The following is a 17411-nucleotide window of genomic DNA, read 5'->3' as shown; positions in this document are numbered from 1 at the left end:
CCCCACATGACAATGGAAGTCATGAGTAAGGTATCCGTGCCCCACATGACAATGGAAGTCATGAGTAAGGTATCCGTGCCCCACATGACAATGGAAGTCATGAGTAAGGAATCCGTGCCCCACATGACAATGGAAGTCATGAGTAAGGTATCCTTGCCCCTCATGACAATGGAAGTCATGAGTAAGATATCTGTGCCCCACATGACAATAGAAGTCATGAGTAAGGTATCCGTGCCCCACATGACAATGAAAGTCATGAGTAAGGTATCCGTGCCCCACATGACAATGGAAGTCATGAGTAAGATATCCGTGCCCCACATGACAATGAAAGTCATGAGTAAGGTATCCGTGCCCCACATGACAATGGAAGTCATGAGTAAGTTATCCGTGCCCCACATGACAATGGAAGTCATGAGTAAGGTATCCATGCCCCAAATGACAATGAAAGTCATGAGTAAGGTATCCGTGCCCCACATGACAATGGAAGTCATGAGTAAGGTATCCGTGCCCCACATGACAATGGAAGTCATGAGTAAGGTATCCGTGCCCCACATGACAATGGAAGTCATGAGTTAGGTATCCGTGCCCCACATGACAATGGAAGTCATGAGTAAGGTATCCGTGCCCCACATGACATTGGAAGTCATGAGTAAGGTATCCGTGCCCCACATGACAATGGAAGTAATGAGTAAGGTATCCGTGCCCCACATGACAATGGAAGTCATGAGTAAGGTATCCGTGCCCACATGACAATGGAAGTCATGAGTAAGGTGCCCCACATGACAATGGAAGTCATGAGTAAGGTATCCGTGCCCCACATGACAATGGAAGTCATGAGTAAGGTATCCGTGCCCCACATGACAATGGAAGTCATGAGTAAGGTATCCGTGCCCCACATGACAATGGAAGTAATGAGTAAGGTATCCGTGCCCCACATGACAATGGAAGTCATGAGTAAGGTATCCGTGCCCCACATGACAATGGAAGTCATGAGTAAGGTATCCGTGCCCCACATGACAATGGAAGTCATGAGTAAGGTATCCGTGCCCCACATGACAATGGAAGTCATGAGTAAGGTATCCGTGCCCCACATGACAATGGAAGTCATGAGTAAGGTGCCCCACATGACAATGGAAGTCATGAGTAAGGTATCCGTGCCCCACATGACAATGGAAGTCATGAGTAAGGTATCCGTGCCCCACATGACAATGGAAGTCATGAGTAAGGTATCCGTGCCCCACATGACAATGGAAGTCATGAGTAAGGTGCCCCACATGACAATGGAAGTCATGAGTAAGGTATCCGTGCCCCACATGACAATGGAAGTAATGAGTAAGGTATCCGTGCCCCACATGACAATGGAAGTCATGAGTAAGGTATCCCTGCCCCACATGACTAAAACTACATTCGGTGTAATATCCATTTCGGCATTAAGGGGCTAAAACAAGGACTGGTCCGCTCGGAGTCAGTATACTGTGTCTGAGTGGGGTATTCATGTTAAACTGCGGCATGGTATCTCAGTATGCTAGCACTATAAATCGGCATCAGTCTGGACTAGTACAAGCAACCACATGCACGTGCATGCACGTCGCTATATATGTGTGTGGGAGTGGAGGTCGTGAAGATGGATTATAAATATATAATTTAGGGTTGTTTTATATATTGTGAACAGATATACTTGGTATAATTAAATATTTGTGTGAGTATTTGGTTTCTAAGCTACCCCTACACAAACACCTCTGTGTGATGTCAGATCTTAAATGTGAACGAGCTTTGAATATCAAAACTTGTTTGTTGTTAAACTAAGCAATATTCCGCCTATATGACGGCTGCTCGTATATAATCGAGACATCACCAGGTGAACCAGTAACTAACATTGTAAGCAACGATCCACGCGGTCGAGGTACGATGGCACGGGTCAACCAAGTTACAAACAAGTGTGACCAACCCATCCATTAAGCCACCTCGTATGACAAGCATTGCGCTACTTGGGAATCCTCACGGGGTTTGAATAGTAGTAGTAGTAGTAGTAGTTTGAATATCAACGTAGTCTCACTATGTTGTTGATATGTGTTTAGAAATACTTTAATACATCTCTTAGACATGGTGGATATGGCATTCCTTCATAATTTTATTGTAATTAATTCAAATAAAATGTGTGTCCTATTTGTGAACGCCGTCCATGATATGCATAGACAGATTCAATCATGAAATAAATTCACCCGTGAAGATCCAGGGTAGAATAGGTCTTCAGCAACCCATGCTTGTCGTAAAAGGCGACTATGCTTGTCGTAATAGGCGACTAACGGGATCAAGTGGTCAGGCTCGCTGGTTGATGGATGTCATCGTATCCCAATTGCGTGGATCGATGCTCATGATGTCAATCACTGGATTGTCTGGTTCAAACTCGATTATTTACAGACCGCCTTCATATAGATGGAATGTTGCTGAGTGCGGCGGTAAACAACAAATAAACAAACATGAAATAAATTAGGTTTAAAAATGTCGTTTCAAGCATTGAAAGGGCAATGTCAAATTGGCTACCTTAACTGGATATGTCAGAGAAATTCATCGCTGAAAATACTTAAAACACCTTCCTCTTGTCAGTTTTCCTCAACTAATTTTAATATCTCATTTAAAAGCAGAGACCATAAAATAGATGGTCTTTGTTAAAAAATAATAATTTACAAATAAAAGATGAACAGGTGAGAATGAATGAGTTGAATGGTTTGCCAAATATACTTTTGTACAAAAGATTATACGAGTATTTATATCAGAGAGGTCAATACTTTTACAACAGGAATAAGCGAGCGCTGCTGTACCGCCAACCATCAATTTTACTATACGATGTGGTAAGAATAAGAGTTATCGTTCTTGTTTAAAGTAGTTGGGTGGCATTCCATTCGTGACCAACTCGTGTTATTCCGGGACAAGCCGAATAGCGTCTTCTTGCAGGTCACGGAAAGGGGCGAGTGATGATGATTGGTGGGGTGGGGGACGAATCTTCATTCGGCTTGTCCCGGAATAACACGAGTTGGTCACGAATGGAATGAACAGAAAGTAGGATTTACCTGTTACGTGGGCAGGCCAGAGGCATTCCATCTGCTCGTTCTTCACGTTTTACCAGGTAAACAATACAAATAGTGCCTTTTTTTGCACAAACAACCTTCATTTACTCACTTTTCTGTTTATTTAATACAGAAACAAATTGAAAGAAAATCTCTACAAAAGGATATTGAAGGATTCACACTTAGAAACAGGCGATGCCACTCTTCATTCTTATACATAAGGATTCTATTTGACAATCTAAAAAACAAATAACACAGTTCACACTGATTTTAGATATAACCAAACATGAATATAGATATACGCCTTTGCTATAACAATACTACAACACTACTGCTACTACTACTACTACTACTACTACTACTACTACTACTACCATTGTCACTACCACTTCTACTATTACTACTACTACCACACTACTGATACTGATACTACTACACACAATTACTACTACTACTACTACTACTACTACTTCTGCTTCTACTATTACTAACACTGCTACTGCTACTACTACTGTTCCTATTACTACTACTGTTGCTGCTGACACTACTACTATTACCACTACTACTACTACTACTACTACTACTACTACTACTATTGCTGCTACTGCTACTACTACTGTTCCTATTACTACTACTGTTGCTGCTGACACTACTACTATTACTACTGGTACCACTGTCACTACCAGTACTACTATTGCTTCTGCTTTTGCTACTACTACTGCTACTACTACTACTACTACTGCTGCTACCACTACTACTATTGCTGCTGTTGCTACTAGTACTAGTACTACTACTGATGCTACTACTACTACTACTACTACTATTACTACTACTAACATTGTCACTACATCTACTACTATTGCTGCTGCTACTACTACTACTACTACTACAGCTACTACAACTATTGTTGCTGCTACTACTACCACTGGTTTGACTACAACTACTGCTACTACTACTACTACTACTACAGCTACTACTACTACTACTATTGCTGCTGCTACTACTACTAGAACCACTACTACTTGCACTACTACCACACTACTGATTGTGCTACTACTGCTGCAACTATTATTACTACTACTACTTTTGCTGCTACCAGTACTAGTACTACTACTGATGCTACTACTACTGCTACCACTACTACCCCACCTCTACTACCACTACTACTATTGCTGCTGCTACAACTACTAACACTACTACTCCTACTACTGTTACTACTGCTATTGCTGCTACTACTACTACTACTGCTACTACTACTGCTACTACTACTACCACTGTGACTACCACTACTAGTATTGCTGCAACTACTACTACTACTGCTACTATTGCTACTACTGCTGCTGCTACTGCTACTACTACTACTACTTCTACTACTACCACTGTCACTACCACTACTACTATTGCTGCTGTTACTACTACTACTACTACTACCACTACTGCTACTACAGCTGCTGCTACTACTACTACTACTACTTCTATTGCTACTACTGCTGCTACTGCTACTACTACTCTTGCTGCTGCTACTACTACTACTGCTACTACTACTACTACTTCTACTACTACCACTGTCACTACCACTACTACTATTGCTGCTGCTACTACTACTACTACCACTACTGCTACTACAGCTGCTGCTACTACTACTACTACTACTATTGCTACTACTGCTTCTGCTACTACTACTATTGCTGCTGCTACTGCTACTACAACTACTACTACTACTGCCGCTGCTTCTACTACTACCACTGTCACTACCACTACTACTATTGCTACTGCTACTACTACTACTACTATTGCTACTAACACTGCCGTTACTATAACTACTGCTACTACTACTCCTACTACTACTACTACAACTACTTTCATTGCTGCTGCTACTACCACCACTACCTCTACCACTACCACTACTACTGTTGCTGCTACTACAACTACTACTACTGCAAATATCACTGCTGTTACTATAACTACTACTACTACTACTTCTACTACTACCACTGCCACTACTACTACTACTACTACTACTACTACTGACACTGCTACTGCTACTACCACCACTACCTCTACCACCACTACTGTTGCTGCTGCTGCTACTACTACTACTACTACCACCACTACCTCTACCACTACTACCACTACTACTGTTGCTGCTGCTGCTGCTACTACTACTACTACTACTACTACTACCACTACCACTACTACTGTTGCTGCTGCTGCTGCTACTACTACTACTTCTACTACTACCACCACTACCTCTACCACCACTACTGTTGCTGCTGCTGCTGCTACTACTACTACTACCACCACTACCTCTACCACTACTACCACTACTACTGTTGCTGCTGCTGCTGCTACTACTACTACTACTACTACTACTACCACTACCTCTACCACCACTACTGTTGCTGCTGCTGCTACTACTACTACTACTACTACCACCACTACCTCTACCACTACTACCACTACTACTGTTGCTTCTGCTGCTGCTACTACTACTACTACTACTACCACCACTACCTCTTCCACTACTACCACTACTACTGTTGCTGCTACTACTACTACTACCACTACCACTACCACTACTACTACCACTACTGCCACTACTACTACTACTACCACTACCACTACTACTACCACTACTGCTACTACTACTACTACTACTGTTACTAGTTCCAGGATAAGCTACATTCGTAGGACAACATCAAGCAAGCCATCAGGAGTTCACTTAAGTGACCTGCTGCCAGAGTGTTATTTAGGTTAGGCCCACATGTTGATGGAATCTCTATTTTAGCCAAGATGGACAGCGTCTTTGGCGATGTGGATGCGACGGAGACACTCCTAGCCAAGTTCTATCCTGCCAAACAGACCGAGACTGAGTCAGTAGCTAGTACAAGTACAACCAGAGCCGCACCTTCAGTGATCTTCCAATCAGCCTCAGAAAAGTAGAACAGGAATTAAAGACACGTGAAGAGCCCCTGTCTACTACTCTTACTTCCACTGTTACTAAGAAGAATCCTATTCCTGGTATGGCCGCTGTCTCCAAGGAAAACAAGGAATTGGCAGAGGTCAAGGGGATGATCAGAAAACAAGCAGCAAGCCTTTCACCCAAGGACAGTTCGGCCAAGGCAGGATGGACAACTGATGCCTATGGACAGCCTACTCCCATCTGCTACCGCTGTGGACAACCTGGACACGTCAGCTGCAAGTGTACAATTAGGATGGACCAGAGCTGGAACCTGTTAAACTGAGGAGGATCCATAATGTGGGACAAGTTATGGATTTCAGTGTACAGGGTCCCAAAGATGATGATATAACTGGATTTGTGGGTACTGCATCAGAAGTGGAAGTTGCCGTTCATGGGGTGAACTCAAAAGCCGTACTGGATACCAGAGCTACAGTTTCAACCATGAGCGAGTCCTTCCATTAAGATCCCCTGTTCCACCTCCCTATACAGCCACTTAAAGGTATCCTGAATGTACAGTGTGCTGATGGTAAGCCACTACCATATTCTGGAGATGTAGAGATACCACTTAGGTAACCGGTATGTCACCAGCTGACCAGCAAGGTTTATTTCTTGTTGTCCCTTACAGTGACTATAACGAGAACGCACCTGTTCTTATTGGCACACACATTTTGCATGTGCTTATGGTCATGGGAACAGATGTTTACAGCGTGCTTATCTATTTAGCCCCTGGTACCTAGCCTTCAGATGTCTTGTACTTAGGGAGAAGGAGTTAGTCAAGCGCCAGAATAGGTCAGCTGTAGTGAAGAGTGCTGAGTTCAGGAGATTTATCATCCCACCTAATAGTGAAGTAAAGATTCATGGATATCTGGATAAACCTCTTGATTATCACTCCACTTGTGTTGCACTGCAAGCTACTAAGACTTCCACAATACCAGATGACCTAGGCAATGCCCCAAGTCTAGTCTCCTACAACAGTTTAGTGAAGTGTATACTGACCATGCAGTATTTAAGTAGATAACATATTGTATAGATGTATTACCATACAGTTTAGATTGACTCAAAACTTGACTACTTGCTACTACTACTACTACTACTACTACTACTACTACTACCACTGCCACTACCACTATTGCTGCTGTTCCTACCTTTACTAGTACTTCTACCATTGCTGCTACAACTACTACTACTTCCACCACTGCTACCACAAGCTACAATTCCTTCTGCTGCTGCTGCTACTACTACTACTACTACTACTACTACTACTACTTCTACCACTTCTACTACTATTGCAACTTGAAGTACAACTTGAGTAATTGTTAATTATGAGTATACTAAATGTAATTCATAACCCGGAAGAAACCCTCAGGCCACAGGTTTAAATGAGCTCTGCCCCACACTGACGAGTAATAGAATGGTGGGAAACTAGTCAGTCCCCACTGGGACTTGCCTGATACTAATTAATCTCTCAAGGCATGGTTTGTTTGTTTGTATGTTTCAGAGTCCCCTTCTTGGAATCTGAAATGCATGCATCGAACAATCTAAATGAGCAGTTGAAGGATGGAAACTGACGACAACGTGCCACAAGATGGCGCTGTGGCTAGGCCTTCTACAGATACTGTAGCTGTCACAGAGGGAAGTCAGCAGCAGGGGAGACAACCCACTACAACATCAACACCAGATGGCGCTGTGGCTAGTCCTTCCACAGATACTGTAGCTGCCACAGAGGGAAGACAGCAGCAGGGGGGACAACCCCCTACAACATCGACACCAGATGGCGCTGTGGCTAGTCCTTCCACAGATACTGTAGCTGCCAAAGAGGGAAGACAGCAGCAGGGGGGACAACCCCCTACAACATCGACACCAGATGGCGCTGTGGCTAGGCCTTCCACAGATACTATAGCTGCCACAGAGGGAAGACAGCAGCAGGGGGGGCAACCCACTACAACATCAACACCAGATGGCGCTGTGGCTAGGCCTTCTACAGATACTGTAGCTGCCACAGAGGGAAGACAGCAGCAGGGGGGACAACCCACTACAACATCAACACTAGATGGCGCTGTGGCTAGGCGTTCCACAGATACTATAGCTGCCACAGAGGGAAGTCAGCAACAGGGGGCACAATCCATTTCAACAACCACCCACAACTACATAGGTGAGGCTGTATGCAGACTCTGTCTTAGTCTTCCTTTTTGAGGATACCAAAAGGGGGGGAGGTCATCTAGGCACCATAATTCACTGTGTAGAGTATAATCCCATGGTTGTTGGAGAACCCTATGTTTGTGAGTTCCAGTTCAAATTTTACAGAATCAGAACTGTATTTTGGGTTTCCCCAAAGTGGTAATCATCTAAGACTTGCATCATTTCCCTCATTTAGCTGACATCCGTAACTCACTCACTCACTCACTTCAGTGGAGAGCCAGCCACACATAGACAAAACCAGGAATCTGACTAGAAGATGTTTAATTTCAGTGGAATATATCCTAACTTCATTCCCTCTTCACTCCAGATTGTAAAGTTTCACATTTTGACGTGTCCAACTCTCCTGGCATGGCAGTCGGGGATAGCAAACACCAAGGCTGTATATCTCAAGGTAGGAATTGTCAGTCGTAGATTTATCAACAAATTTGTATATAGCCAGCAGGGCTTGCTCCTTTCAAAAGTTACTGGTCCTTTTCCAAATTACCTGTCCTACAACTAAATGATGGAGGCCGTAAAGCAGCCGAACCTGAGTTCACATAGCGACTGAGTTTCCCAGGAGGAGTCAGAAAGTTTTAGAACTCCTCACCCCTAAAACATATTTTCCTGCACTCTCAGATGTAAACTCCGCTTCCATTCGCCTCATTTAATGGCAAATTGTGACCAAATATTGGTGTTGTTGTTGTTGTACACGTCATTAGAGAATGGTGGCCGGTCTTTCTACCAAGATGATCTGGATATATCAATTTTTTCTTTTCCCCTATATATTTTCTCATCAACATTACATGAGTCACGAGCAGTGTCCAATTGAATAAAGTAAATATACAGAGAGAATAGATGAAATAATGACTGGCCAGACATGCCATCTAATGTACATGTCAGCAAGCCTAGGTAACTTTAACTGGCCATGGGCCAACGGGCCAGTAGTAAAATCGACCCCTGAAAGTAATGTAACCTTTTGTGTTTAAATGACCTGCTGTACTTCTGGGTTTTTGACCCTTGGTTGTTTGTTATTTGGAGTTATAGAATATATCTCCAGTACATAGATTTACATAACTAATGTTTAGAATTATGCTTGCAGCAAAATAATCCGAGTTTTAGCAAACACTGAATTACAATTTTACCGGTAGCCATTATGTTTGTTCTCATTGTTTCCAGGGTGTCTGAGTGTCAGGATCAACCAGCTCAGTGATATGTTTGTGGAAACCCATGCTCTTGACAAAGCACAAGAACTTCTGAAAAGACACAACCACGTGGCCATCTGCGGAGCCCCTGGAGACGGGAAAACTACTGCAGCTCTCAGAATCTGTGAAGCATATATGAAGAAAAAATATCAAGTATTGTTTGTTGAAAGTATTGAAGAGTTTGACAGTGATGTTGTCATTGAACGAAAATGTGACATGCTGGTTGTGTTTGATGATGTGTTTGGTTCTGTTACATTTCCAAGCAGCTTGGAGAAGATACACAGAGTATTCAATACCTTGGTTGATGTTTTACTGCGCTTTGCAAGAGACAAGGAACTGACAGCCAAAGAAAAACAAACCAAGAAGAAACATGACAAAAGTATGAAGAAGGAAGATGAGAAGCAATGTGAAGATGAAAAGACACCAGTGTGTAACTACAAGCTTCGCTTTATATTCACATCGAGAAGCTACAACTGGAATGAAGGATGTGCAAGACTGCATCAGTTCAAAGTTAATCTGTTTAAGCGGGAAGCCATTGTTGATATGATCAAGACCTGTTTAACCAGTGACGAAAAGAAACGTATCATGGCATTGTTCAGAAGCCAAATGTGCGATATCTCAAGTAAGGATATGAAAACCATTACTCAGTTAAAAGACAGCATGTTTGGATATCCGTTGATGTGTAAGCTGTACTTCACCAACTCAGGGTTACAGATGCACAGTATTGTGGACTTTTTCCTGAAACCATTGACCTACCTGAGATGTGACCTTGACACCATTGTTCGTGAAGGCAGCAGTAGATCGGCAGCTCTGGTTCTCCTCGTCCTGTGTGGAGGGAAGTTGGACCTTGTTTCCTTGATGATGGGGACAGACGAGAAGGTCAGAAATCTGCTCCACATTGTAAAGGAGAAGGTAGCATCATGCACTGATGCAGACATCAGCAGAGAGATCAGCAACTTTAACGGCACCTACTGCATAGTGGAAAATCATCTAGCCTCCTTCTCACATCCATCCATCCACGATGCAGCATCTTGTGCCCTGGGCAATCTCAACATTGTGTTATTAGTAAAGCATTGTTCTCTGCAGTTTTTATACGAAAGAGTTCGACTGAGCAAGACTGATTCTCTGCAGACAACCCAAACTGATGATGTTACAAACATGATCCAGATCACTTCCCATCTTAACCCATTACTGATCAGCAGGCTGGTGGAGGGTATCCGGGAAGGATGCTTTAGATGGACAGTAGGCCACCCTGTATTCAGAAACGATGAATTCGCATTATTACTGATGACGAAACTGGCCAATGACTTGCCTCATATAGTTCACCAAAAGGACAGGACATCTGGTGAATGTTTTCTACATTGGGTTTCCCTGTCAAATAATGATTTGTTGTTCAAAAGGTCACTCTTACTAATAAGTAAGAATGGAAATCTTTCACATGAAAGTGTGATAGACCTGAATGACAGTGCCATAGGTTGCGTGAAGGCTGGCATTGTGAGGAACCTGCAACACATTGTTGTGGTGCTAAAGAAGCATGGGGAATTTGATGTAGACAGAAAGATTCAGACAAACAAAACACAGCTCATCATTGCTGCAGAGGCTGGACACTTGGATGTGTTCAACTTTCTATTGCAAGAAGGAGCAAATGTTTCAATGAGGGACAGGGAAGGAAACAACTGCCTTCATCATGCATGTCAATGTGGAAACAAAGATATTGTCGAAGTTGTTGTTGAGAAGTTTCCAGGTATGACTGATGATCCTGATAGACTGGGAAACACATCTGCAATGTTGTGTGTGATGTCAGGACACGAAGAGATCCTGAAGGTCCTGGTGTCACACGGTGCTGATCTGAAAGGGCGAGGTTATAGGTATTTACATATGGCATGTGCAAGAGGTCATATATCAATCGTCAGATATTTGTTGTCTTATGAAGATATCAACATTAATGAAAGAACAATACATGAAGAGACACCAGTCATGATGGCAGCTGAAGCCGGACACTCTGATGTTTATGACCATCTTGTGTCAGAGGGAGCTGATCTGTCATTTACTGATGACAGTGACAGAGACTGTCTGATGTTGGCATGTAAGGGAGGTAACATGTCTATAGTTAAGCAACTCCTGTCCTTGAATACATTCAACATCAACAGGAAAGATAGGTTGAACCGTACACCAGTCATGTTGGCAGCTGAAGCCGGACACTCTGATGTTTATCACCTTCTTGTGTCAGAGGGAGCTGATCTCTCACTTACTGATTACATGGACGGAGACTGTCTGATGTTGGCATGTGAGGGAGGTAACATGTCTATAGTTAAGCACCTCCTGTCCTTGAAAACATTCAACATCAACAGGAGAGATAGTTCGGAGAGTACACCAGTCATGATGGCAGCTAAAGCCGGACATTCTGATGTTTATCACCTTCTTGTGTCAGAGGGAGCCGATCTGTCATTTACTGATTACATGGACGGAGACTGTCTGATGTTGGCGTGTGAGGGAGGTAACATGTCTATAGTTAAGCACCTCCTGTCCTTGAAAACATTCAACATCAACAGGAGAGATAGCTTTGAGAGTACACCTCTCATGATTGCAGCTGAAGCCGAACACTCTGATGTTTATCACCTTCTTGTGTCAGAGGGAGCTGATCTCTCACTTACTGATGACAGGGACAGAGACTGTCTGATGTTGGCATGTGGGAGAGGTGACATGTCTATAGTTAAGCACCTCCTGTCCTTGAAAACATTCAACATCAACAGGAGAGATAGCTTTGGGAGTACACCTCTCATGATTGCAGCTGAAGCCGGACACTCTGATGTTTATGACCTTCTTGTGTCAGAGGGAGCTGATCTCTCACTTACTGAAGACAGGGACAGAGACTGTCTGATGTTGGCATGTGGGAGAGTTGACATGTCTATAGTTAAGCACCTCCTGTCCTTGAAAACATTCAACATCAACAGGAGAGATAGCTTTGGGAGTACACCTCTCATGATGGCAGCTGAAGCCGGACACTCTGATGTTTATGACCTTCTTGTGTCAGAGGGAGCTGATCTCTCACTTACTGATGACTGATGACAGGGACAGAGACTGTCTGATGTTGGCATGTGAGAGAGGTGACTTGTCTATAGTTAAGCACCTCCTGTCCTTGAAAACATTCAACATCAACAGGAGAGATAGCTTTGGGAATACACCTCTCATGATTGCAGCTGAAGCCGAACACTCTGATGTTTATCACCTTCTTGTGTCAGAGGGAGCTGATCTACCTGTAATGGAGATCACCTACGTGTATAAAAGAACCTCTAAGCATTGAAAATGTTTGACATAAAGATGGGGAATTGAGAATGAAATGTCAGGTATGGTTGCAGAAAACCTACTGATCTGTATGTTCTCTAGACTTTAACCTTATATCTTTTAACTTATCCTGCATTACTACTTAATGCAATACCTGCTTACATTTGACAGAAGTGAAGCTGTGTGTGTGGTCCAGCCAAAGAGAAAAAGTTGTTCCAACCAACCTGATGCAGGACCAAAGCGCAGTACCCTGGTGGCCCCGGACGCGATGATGTCAAACAACTGCACATTACTGCTTGTCACAGGACAGACATGTTGCTTCAGTAAATCGTCCAGTGTGATCTTTTGTCTTTGGTGCCTTCTTGTTGTTCCAATCCACCATTTTGACTTTCTTTACGTGTTTTCGTGGCATATATCGCTCAGTGTGGCTTGGTATTGTTACATGTTAAATTCATTTAGGCTCAAATACCGTGTTTTACACTTTCTTATTGTACTGTTTAATCTATATTACACTTTGTGTTTATTCCATTAACTTGGATAATCTCGGATCATTCTGTCTTCAGGTTCAATTTATGATTGCTCATGGTATCAGTTGCCTTGGTAAAGAATCTTTAACACATCCTCACCCACATTGCCTTAAGTATGCGCATATTTGTACTATTGATTTGATGTGTGATTTTTGTACGCCCTTTCAAACTTTCACAGGTATCATGAGGTCTCATGTCTTGCTCAGCAGGCCCAGTGGCATTCCAGGAGATTGTCAGAAGGTGATCTGTTCTCAATATCTTGTATGGCCACCATTAGAGTCTAGAACTGACCGGCATCATCTTCCCATGGAAACAATCAGATCCCGAATTGTGGCCTGGGGAATGTTCACATGCAAATAAAAACCCAACGTGTTTATAGCCCAACAAGTGATGTTGCATGTGCATGTCATGCTGCTGTGTTTCGGCGATTGTGTTTGTTGTTTGTCGCCAGTCTGCAATATTCCAGCTGTACGATGGTGGCTTTATGGGGAAATCTGTCTCCACGCAGATCGTAGACATCTACCGTTTCCATGAATCCCATGATTATGAGTGTGGCGCTGTCAAATTAAGGATCACTATCTGAATAGAATTGTGTAATTGAATCATCCAAGCATGGATATTATCCCAAACTTGATTTTTAAATGATGCCCTTTGTGCCAACTGGCAATGAATTTGACTGCATTACAATACCATTTGTATCCAGAGGTTACACAATTTTGTTGAAAATTACAATAATTTAATAGGTACAGCAAAACCCTATTGTTATCCCCTGCCACAAAGTGCCATATTTCTTCACCAAACTTGGCACATAATGTCATCTCACAGCATTGAATACATTTCCTTTCTTGTTGGTAAGTTCTGGATTGCTTGAGTGTAGGTTACTCCAAAAGTGTCATGGACACAGTTGTTGCATTCACTGACTAATTTCATGCAGAAACACAACGCATTACAAATACAACAGTGTAATTGATCTTAAACCTAATCAACTGTATATATTCTTGTCAACCATACTCTGTACTTCACTTGCTTGATAACGGTGTTAGAACCTACACCGAAACCATCGCTCCTAATTGTAATAAAGAAGTTGTTCGTCCATATGTCTCATCCTTTATCATTACAAATATAGTTACATATTCTATCATAAACTGCCAGTAATAACTTTTCTTAGTGCTGCAATTAGGCCATTTACAAAAAGGCCCAGTGAACATAGTTCACAGGAGCTAATGCATTGCACACAACCGGACATGTCATATTGGTGGGGGATATGAGTATTTCATGCTTGTTTTGGATGCAACATTCACAAAAAACATATTTGTCTGTATCAATCAATACCTGGATTAACGAATTAGTGGTAATGAGTAAGGTATCCGTGCCCTACATGACAATGACAGCCATTAGGTATCCATGCCCCACATGACAATGGAAGTCATGAGTAAGGTATCCGTGCCCGACATGACAATGGAAGTCCTGAGGAAGGTATCCGTGCCCCACATGACAATGGAAGTCCTGAGTAAGGTATCCTTGCCCCACATGACAATGGAAGTCTTGAGTAAGGTATCCGTGCCCCACATGACAATAGAAGTCCTGAGTAAGGTATCCATGCCCCACATGACAATGGAAGTAATGAGTAAGGTATCCGTGCCCCACATGACAATGGAAGTAATGAGTAAGGTATCCGTGCCCCACATGACAATGGAAGTCATGAGTAAGGTATCCGTGCCCCACATGACAATGGAAGTCATGAGTAAGGTATCCGTGCCCCACATGACAATGGAAGTCATGAGTAAGGAATCCGTGCCCCACATGACAATGGAAGTCATGAGTAAGGTATCCTTGCCCCTCATGACAATGGAAGTCATGAGTAAGATATCTGTGCCCCACATGACAATAGAAGTCATGAGTAAGGTATCCGTGCCCCACATGACAATGAAAGTCATGATTAAGGTATCCGTGCCCCACATGACAATGGAAGTCATGAGTAAGATATCCGTGCCCCACATGACAATGGAAGTCATGAGTAAGGTATCCGTGCCCCACATGACAATGGAAGTCATGAGTAAGGTATCCGTGCCCCACATGACAATGGAAGTCATGAGTAAGGTATCCATGCCCCACATGACAATGAAAGTCATGAGTAAGGTATCCGTGCCCCACATGACAATGGAAGTCATGAGTTAGGTATCCGTGCCCCACATGACAATGGAAGTCATGAGTAAGGTATCCGTGCCCCACATGACAATGGAAGTCATGAGTTAGGTATCCGTGCCCCACATGACAATGGAAGTCATGAGTAAGGTATCCGTGCCCCACATGACAATGAAAGTCATGAGTAAGGTATCCGTGCCCCACATGACAATGGAAGTCATGAGTAAGGTATCCTTGCCCCACATGACAATGGAAGTCATGAGTAAGGTATCCTTGCCCCACATGACAATGGAAGTCATGAGTAAGATATCTGTGCCCCACATGACAATGGAAGTCATGAGTAAGGTATCCGTGCCCAACATGAGAATGGAAGTCATGAGTAAGGTATCCGTGCCCCACATGACAATGGAAGTCATGAGTAAGGTATCCGTGCCCCACATGACAATGGAAGTCATGAGTAAGGTATCCGTGCCCCACATGACAATGGAAGTAATGAGTAAGGTATCCGTGCCCCACATGACTAAAACTACATTCGGTGTGATATCCATTTCGATGGTATACCAAGAGATTAACAATACGTTGTTACTCTGTCTGGCGCTCGGCATTAAGGGGCTAAAACAAGGACTGGTCCGCTCGGAGTCAGTATACTGTGTCTGAGTGGGGTATTCATGTTAAACTGCGGCATGGTATCTCAGTGTGCTAGCACTATAAATCGGCATCAGTCTGGACTAGTACAAGCAACCACATACACGTGCATGCACGTCGCTATATAAGCGGGTGGGAGTGGAGGTCGTGTAGATGGATTCTAAATATATAATTTAGGGTTGTTTTATATATTGTGAACAGATATACTTGGTATAATTAATTATTTGTGTGAGTATTTGGTTTCTAAGATACCCCTAAACAAACACCTCTGTTGAACGAACTTTGAATATCAAAACTTGTTTGTTGTTAAACTAAGCAATATTCCGCCTATATGACGGCTGCTCGTATATAATCGAGACATCACCAGGTGAACCAGTAATTAATATTGTAAGCAACGATCCACGCGGTCGAGGTACGATGGCACGGGTCAACCAAGTTACAAACAAGTGTGACCAACCCATCCATTAAGCCACCTCGTATGACAAGCATTGCGCTACTTGGGAATCCTCACGGGGTTTGAATATCAACATAGTCTCACTATGTTGCTGGTATGTGTTCAGAAATACTTCAATACATCTCTTAGACATGGTGGATATGGCATTCCTTCATAAATTTATTGTAATTAATTCAAATAAAATGTGTGTTCTATTTGTGAACGCTGTCCATGATATGCATGGACAGATTCAATCATGAAATAAATTCACCCGTGAAGATCCAGGGTAGAATAGGTCTTCAGCAACTCATTCTTGTCGTAAAAGGCGACTAACGGGATGAGGTGGTCGGGCTCGCTGGTTGAGTGATGTCATCGTATCCCAATTGCGTGGATCGATGCTCATGATGTCAATCACTGGATTGTCTGGTCCAGACTCGATTATTTACAGACCGCCTTCATATAGATGGAATGTTGCTGAGTGCAGCGTTAAACAACAAATATACAAACAAACAAACATGAAATAAATTAGGTTTAAAAATGTCGTTTCAAGCATTGAAAGGGCAATGTCAAATTGGCTACCTTAACTGAATATGTCAGAGAAATTCATCGCTGAAAATACTTAAAACACCTTCCTCTTGTCAGTTTTCCTCAACTAATTTTAATATCTCATTTAAAAGCAGAGACCATAAAATAGATGGTCTTTGTTAAAAAATAATAATTTACAAATAAAAGATGAACAGCTGAGAATGAATGAGTTGAATGGTTTGCCAAATATACTTTTGTACAAAAGATTATACGAGTATTTATATCAGAGAGGTCAATACTTTTACAACAGGAATAAGCGAGCGCTGCTATACCGCCAACCATCAATTTTACAAAACGATGTGGTAAGAATAAGAGTTATCGTTCTTGTTTGAAGTCAGTTGGGTGGCTTTCCATTCGTGACCAACTCGTGTTATTCCGGGA

At 42.7% G+C, this 17411-nt stretch overlaps 2 protein-coding genes across 3 annotated transcripts; both read left to right on the top strand.

Annotated features, from left to right (window-relative positions):
- Positions 1 to 2925: 2925 nt before the first annotated feature.
- Positions 2926 to 14310, top strand: LOC125374796 (ankyrin-3-like). 2 transcript variants are annotated; one of them, XM_048386441.1, is made up of 5 exons: positions 2926 to 3127; positions 7529 to 7631; positions 7725 to 8182; positions 8537 to 8620; positions 9385 to 14310. In XM_048386441.1, the coding sequence occupies exons 2-5, from the start codon at positions 7588 to 7590 to the stop codon at positions 12474 to 12476; spliced, it is 3678 nt and encodes a 1225-aa protein (XP_048242398.1). In that variant the 5' UTR covers positions 2926 to 3127; positions 7529 to 7587; the 3' UTR covers positions 12477 to 14310. The 2 variants fall into 2 exon arrangements, with proteins under 2 accessions (XP_048242398.1, XP_048242396.1); XM_048386439.1 differs by having other exon boundaries at positions 2928 to 3127; positions 7529 to 8182.
- LOC125374798 (cell wall protein DAN4-like) lies at positions 5086 to 7522 on the top strand (the record flags this gene model as incomplete). The annotated part of the gene is made up of 1 exon (XM_048386445.1): positions 5086 to 7522. A coding segment is annotated over one exon (741 nt), but the record flags the coding sequence as incomplete, so codon positions are not given.
- Positions 14311 to 17411: the final 3101 nt, after the last annotated feature.

Source organism: Haliotis rufescens, unplaced genomic scaffold (assembly GCF_023055435.1).
Source record: "Haliotis rufescens isolate VD_foot unplaced genomic scaffold, xgHalRufe1.0.p SCAF_6, whole genome shotgun sequence".
Classification (NCBI taxonomy): Eukaryota; Metazoa; Mollusca; class Gastropoda; order Lepetellida; family Haliotidae; genus Haliotis; species Haliotis rufescens.
The sequence above is the reverse complement of the archived record's forward strand: the minus strand, read 5'-3'. Positions and strand labels throughout refer to the sequence as shown.

Coding starts and splice junctions, on each gene's coding strand:
- LOC125374796 (XM_048386439.1), top strand. CDS start 7,588: ATGGAAACTGACGACAACGTGCCACAAGATGGCGCTGTGGCTAGGCCT. Junction 8,183..8,536: donor AACCACCCACAACTACATAG/GTGAGGCTGTAT, acceptor TCTTCACTCCAG/ATTGTAAAGTTTCACATTTT. Junction 8,621..9,384: donor CCAAGGCTGTATATCTCAAG/GTAGGAATTGTC, acceptor CATTGTTTCCAG/GGTGTCTGAGTGTCAGGATC.